Source organism: Pyrus communis, chromosome 5 (assembly GCF_041283825.1).
Source record: "Pyrus communis isolate YQ-2024b chromosome 5, ASM4128382v1, whole genome shotgun sequence".
Classification (NCBI taxonomy): domain Eukaryota; kingdom Viridiplantae; phylum Streptophyta; class Magnoliopsida; order Rosales; family Rosaceae; genus Pyrus; species Pyrus communis.
This window is the reverse complement of record NC_142569.1, coordinates 2,378,890-2,385,104: the sequence shown is the minus strand read 5'-3', so window position 1 is coordinate 2,385,104 and position 6,215 is coordinate 2,378,890. Positions and strand designations below refer to the sequence as shown.

Sequence of the window (6,215 nt, the reverse complement as noted above, 5' to 3'; positions counted from 1 at the left end):
CTGAGCCTAGTTCTCTTATACTTTGGGCTCAAGCTTACACAAACTATCGTATGGGCCTGAAATTTAACACTCAATTGTTATAGTAGTCTGCCCACGCCGTTATGCGAGAACTCAACACTTTTTTACCATTGTGGTAAATAGCCACTTGTGTTATAGTAGCCTCTCAAGTCGACATAAATGCTCATATGCACTTGAGTTGTGCGCTTGGTTTGCGCATGACCCGTATTGACGATATATTCCCTACAAAATTGAAGCAACCTTCATCAATTTAGTTGCACCACTATTGCAAGGCCACCAACATCGAATGGAAAAAGAAAATTTTAGAGTTCGGCAACCAGACCACATGTATCGGTGCAGATTCAGACACAAAAAACACAACCTACCCCACACCCTAATTTATTATGTTAACTCTGGCCCACTTTAGTAAAGAAATGTAATAATACAATTGGTTGAAAACTTAAAAAATAAATTTCTCCCTATTGACAGATTCTCTCGCCTAATTGGACTTGATTAGGGGTCCAGCCCATTTTAAAACCTACGCACTCACAAACTTTGATATGGGCCTAATTAATAAAATAAAAGGCCCAATTATAGTAGCCTCTCACGTGCCAATTTCTTGGAATATATAAATATCATTCCCATTATCCGGTCACTAATTATCTTCCCAAACCACACCCTCTTTCCTCTCGATTTGGTTTTCGCTCTGCACTTCCGATCCGGAACCATGACTGCGGAGGTTCTCTCGCAGCCAAACGGCGTCGTTGCGAACGGCGACTTGAACGCAATCCCTACCAACAACGCCACCGCCGCCAAGAAGTCGAGGGAGAGCGAGCGACGCCGTCGCAGGAGAAAGCAAAAGAAGAACAACAAGGCCTCTCAGGCGCCGGAGTCCAGCGCCGGCGAGACCGACGATGACGTCAAGGAGAACAACGATCCTCAACAGGTTCTTCACCTCCCTCCCCATCTGATTCGTTTGTGAGATGTTTGTTTAGTTTGCCGATTCATTTCTAGTGTCTTAACGAAGTCTTGTGTTCTGATTTGGATGCCGTTCGTTTGGTAGATTTTAGGGTTTTAACGAAGTGTTGTAGTCTGATTTGAATGCCATTCTGTTTAGTAGTTTATTTTTGTTGTAGAGCGGTGGTTTTAGGGTTTTGCGTTCGATTCATTGTGCCTAATTGTTCGTTGCAGATTGATTTATAGGGCTTTAGAGAAGTATAGTGCTCTGATTTTGATGCCATTATGTATGGTAGATATAAGGGTTTCGATCAAGTGTTGTACTCTGATTTGGTTGCTATTCTGTTTGGTAGATTATTTTGTTGTACAACGGTGGTTTTGGGGTTTTTTGTTCAATTCCTTTACCTAATTAGCTTTGGGTTTGAAACCCTGGTGTAACGAAAACAAAGAACAATGTGAAGGGTTTTAATCATACCAAGCCAGTAATTGAAGTACACCCTCGATTAAATCTCAGAAAAGTAATTGTTACCCTGTAACTTCTTATTTTGCACTGAAGGTGTAGTGTGCTTAGCAGTAGCCACTTTTTTAGTATTTTTACCCTGTTTCTCAGTGGTGGGGAAAGAGTAATTCGAAACTATGTTTTTGTTCTCTCTTAATCATATTTTAGCATTCCTAATCAGATTTGTACATGCTAGTGTTGAAAACCCATTTTGAAAGTTCAACTTTTTTTTTCTTATAGATGTGTATTTTTTTCCTGTTTCACGTGACAAACGAATAAGAGTTTGTAATAGTGTTGAAATTTTTCTAATCTGCTATTTTTGGTCCATTATCTTACCATGTGTATTAATGTAACTTTTGAACTGTGTAGATTATTGAGCAAGTTCAAATTGAATATGTTCCAGAGAAACCTGAGCTAAGTGATGGCATGGATGAGGAATTCAGAAAAATTTTCGAGAAATTCTGCTTCCAGGACTCCGTGGGTGTTGAGGTAAAAAAAGCATTTTGTCTAACATCTGAATTATATTGAACTTGTCTTTCTTTGTGAGACTATGTAATGATGCATTGATTGTTTTATCCATCCAGGAGGATAAGAAGGATGAGTCTGAAGGAGCCCCAAAAAAGAAGGCTGACTCAGATTCTGAAGAGGAAGAGCAGGATAATGAACAAAAAGAGAAAGGCATATCAAACAAGAAGAAAAAGGTTTGTTAATATTTTCTTATTGTTAAGTTGTTAACATTATTACTGGAAGCATTTTGTTCATTGAGGCTGAAATAAATGTTTTGTTATCTTGCAGCTTCAACGGAGAATGAAGATTGCCGAATTGAAACAGATCTGCCAAAGGCCTGATGTTGTTGAGGTGTGGATACTTTGTTTTATTTATATGTTGTTCTTGTTATTGTCTGTTTATGTATGTTTGAAATTAAGATTGTCTTGCTACATGTTCTCAGGTGTGGGATGCAACTGCAGCTGATCCTAAGCTGCTGGTGTTTCTAAAATCATATCGCAATACTGTACCCGTGCCAAGACATTGGTGTCAGAAAAGGAAATTTCTACAGGTTAGCGATCCCCCTTATTTTCAAACTATTGAAGAAAAGGTGGATGCATGATTAATGGGTATTATTAACATGATGGGATTAGGGAATAGAGTGAGGGAAGATCACGTCGATGAGGTTTCTCTTATATGTATACATGTGGTTCTTGCAGGGGAGCGGCTGTGACAACCATGGAGCCTGGACTTGTAGGTGTTTGGAAAATTACACCTTGAATGTTTTATCTTTATTTATCTCCTAGTGGGGTGGGGATCTAGGCCTAATTTAGTGCTATTATTGGGGATATTTTGAGTATGCATGATGGATTTTAGGATCTTATTCACTTTAAAAGCGCTGATATATCTGTTTTGAATTTTCAGATGCCTTCCAATAATGCTTAGCCATTGGGCCCAACTCTGCTAAAATACATATATTTAATACTGCTGATTTGATGTAGAAAATATGACGATGATTGTAAATTATTACTTATATCTCATCGAGACTGGATTGATTTTACAGGGTAAACGTGGTATTGAGAAACAACCGTTTCAGCTTCCCGACTTCATTGCTGCTACGGGAATTGAGAAAATTAGACAGGTAAATCGTTCATAAGATTATTATGTTGAAAAATCTCAAAAGTTTTGTTCAAGCATGGCTTGTTCGTTGAAGTTTTGGCTCATAATATAAGTAAAATATTTCTTTTGTTCATGAAGCTAATTAAGTTGTAACTAAGAAACATGCATCATTTTTTTGTAGCTTATGCATAATTATATTTATGCTTCTATCTGCCTTGTCTTTTCGCTTTTCTCACGGTGTTGCCTGTTGGTTGTTATTTGGTTGTCTTATGTAGGCGTACATTGAAAAAGAAGATAGTAAGAAGTTGAAGCAAAAACAACGAGAGCGTATGCAACCAAAGATGGGGAAAATGGATATCGATTATCAGGTACTCATTAATTATAATTCTGACTTTTTAATCTTGTATTTTAATGTAATTCCAGAGGACACGCATCTGTAATGGTTATATCTTGTTTTACTGATAAGACTGGTTTCTGTTTGTTAGGTTCTCCATGATGCATTTTTCAAGTACCAGACTAAGCCAAAGTTGACGACTCTTGGTGATCTGTACCATGAAGGGAAGGAGTTTGAGGTATATTATTCCAGCATTTATTTAGAAGCATCTTTATGCTCTTGGCCGCGTGAATATTTTATCTTGTGTGAAGGTGCAACTTAATTTTTGTTTGTGTTGTTTTCCGGTTTTGTGTTCAGGTGAAATTGAGGGAGATGAAACCAGGCATGCTTTCGCATGAACTAAAAGAAGCTCTGGGTATGCCAGATGGTGCTCCTCCACCATGGCTCATCAATATGCAGGTGAGTTTGCAAAAATATTGTGTTTTGTTTTCAACTCTGTGGTGTATTTGTATTAATGTTGGGTATTGCCTTGTATTTTCAATTTTTTTTTTTCTTGTAGAGATATGGTCCTCCACCATCATATCCACATCTGAAAATTCCCGGGCTGAATGCTCCAATCCCACCTGGTGCTAGCTTTGGTTACCATCCTGGTGGCTGGGGAAAGCCTCCCGTTGATGAAGTAAGTTTTAAATTCTTGGTATTGTTTCCTTTGTTTAGTTCTAATTTCAAATACTTTGTATAAGTATTTGTCTTTTAACCATTTAACTTTGGTCATTCAACAGTATGGCCAACCGTTGTATGGGGATGTATTTGGCGTTCAGCAACAAGATCAGCCCAATTATGAGGTACCACTTTTGACCATTAGATTTAACATTGTGCATAATTTCTATTTGTCTAATGAGCCCTTAGAGTACTACAATAACTACTAGGAGATATATTTATGATTGACTTGTATTATTGTTATTTACTCCATTGCATTGTCATCAGACCATAGCCTTTCATTTTATATTGCAATAACATTTTCATTTAAATTCAGGAGGAGCCTGTTGACAAGACAAAGCATTGGGGTGATTTGGAGGAAGAGGAGGAGGAGGAGGAAGAAGAAGAGGAGGAAGAGGAAGAACAGCCTGAGGAAGAAGATTTAGAGGATGGCATTCAATCTGTAGACAGCCTCTCAAGGTATCTTATTTCCGGCGTTTCCCATATTTATTTTGTTTTTAACATATGCTTTTTTGGTGGTCAGTTTCTTAGGTTTTTTCTTTTTCGTTTTTCCAGATTGGTTGTTTTACCTTTTTTCCTTCCACTGAAGATTGTAACGTAAAATCTTTTCTTTTTGTTTTTTCGTTTAGTACTAATTTTTCACCTTTTTTCTGCAGTACTCCCACTGGCGTTGAGACACCTGCTCAAATTGAACTGCGCAAGGATCAGAAAAAAGAATCTGAAAAGCCTCTATACCAAGTAAGCTCAGTGATTAGAGACATTTGTCAATTTGTGTAGTATGTTTGATTAACAAAAGGATCTAATTCTTCTTCTGACTTGTTTTGCAAAGGTACTTGAACAAAAAGAGGAAAGAATTGCTCCGGGGACACTTCTTGCAACGGGTCACACGTACGCAATCTGCTTGTTTCTTTTAAATATTATTTTTCAATTTGATTAGTTGCTAAATGTGTCTTTTCCACTTGCAGGTATAATTTGAGCGGCACCCAAGACAAAGCAGGGCCCAAAAAGGTAAGAAAGACTGCATGAATTTTTTTGCTTTATGAGCTCTATAAGCAAGTCCGATGTATCCATCCCTTCTTACTATAATCTCTGTCTTGATTGTGTATTATTGAATGATTTGTCATTGTTCTCTTAGGTTGAGCTACTTAGAGGTCAGAAAGCAGACAAAGTGGAGGTCACCATACAACCCGAAGAATTGGATGATATGGAGACCGTTTTGCCTGCAAAGTAAGTCCGAGACATGAAAAAATTGAACTTTACTTTTACAATGTACCTTAGCAGCAACAGATAGCTTATAACTAGTGTGTCGCATTTAACAGGTACGAAGAAGCAAGGGAGGAGGAGAAGCTGCGAAGTCAGAAGGAAGATTTCAGTGACATGGTCGCAGAGGTGTGTGCCTTGTCTATACCTTGGTTGTTGTTTTTTTCCTTTACTCGACGCGTTTAAGAAACTGTAATGAGTCGGGTTTTTGGTGCAGAACGAGAAGAAGAGGAAACGTAAGCAAGACAAGGAAGGGAAAAACAAGAAGAGGGACTTCAAGTTTTAGGCTTTATCTCAATTGTTATTACCAAGTTATTGCTGGATGGGAAGCCACCCACCCTCCTGACATTGAGATTCTGGTGCCGGTGTTTTTCCGAGAAATATGATATGTTTGCTCTACTTGTACCGCTTTGATACAAACCTAGTGATCTATGTTGTAATACAAATACTCACTTTTTGTCAAGTTAATTTGTAACCGTTCAGAGTAAGTCAATTCCAAAATAAATCTAGGAAGAACTCATAAAATGTTCCTCACAAAACTTCTTTTATCGAAAAACATTTTAGACAACTCTTTTTTTATTAATGAGGACAATTTTGGTATTACAAGGACAAAATACAAAAGAATATACTTATTAATGAAGTGTTTTTGATATACTAGTCTCGCGTGAAACATTCTGTCTTCTTCCTTTGCTGACTTTCTCCTCCACATCCCCTTCCTCCCCCTCTACCGATTGCTTGCACCATAGCTCTTCTCCTGGGTTTAGATATTCAATGAAGAGCTTTGGTTTTGCAAGTGGAAGGAATCCGACGTAATGTAAAACGTTCTTTTCTATTATTCATTTC

At 37.8% G+C, this 6,215-nt stretch overlaps 1 protein-coding gene across 1 annotated transcript; it reads left to right on the top strand.

The window, feature by feature from the left end:
* The first annotated feature begins 649 nt into the window (after positions 1-649).
* On the top strand, positions 650-5,860 carry LOC137725140 (uncharacterized). The gene is made up of 18 exons (XM_068463730.2): positions 650-943; positions 1,823-1,942; positions 2,038-2,154; positions 2,249-2,311; positions 2,403-2,510; positions 3,003-3,080; positions 3,334-3,426; positions 3,544-3,630; positions 3,750-3,851; positions 3,952-4,071; positions 4,175-4,237; positions 4,429-4,571; positions 4,769-4,850; positions 4,942-5,000; positions 5,078-5,120; positions 5,248-5,339; positions 5,432-5,501; positions 5,590-5,860. Exons 1-18 carry the CDS (start codon positions 725-727, stop codon positions 5,656-5,658), a joined length of 1,728 nt encoding a protein of 575 aa, XP_068319831.2. The 5' UTR covers positions 650-724; the 3' UTR covers positions 5,659-5,860.
* Positions 5,861-6,215: the final 355 nt, after the last annotated feature.

Excerpts from the sequence above, each read along its gene's own strand:
- LOC137725140 (XM_068463730.2), top strand. The coding sequence starts at position 725 with ATGACTGCGGAGGTTCTCTCGCAGCCAAACGGCGTCGTTGCGAACGGC. Across the intron at positions 944-1,822 it reads AGAACAACGATCCTCAACAG|ATTATTGAGCAAGTTCAAAT; the intron begins GTTCTTCACCTC and ends TGAACTGTGTAG. Across the intron at positions 1,943-2,037 it reads AGGACTCCGTGGGTGTTGAG|GAGGATAAGAAGGATGAGTC; the intron begins GTAAAAAAAGCA and ends TTATCCATCCAG.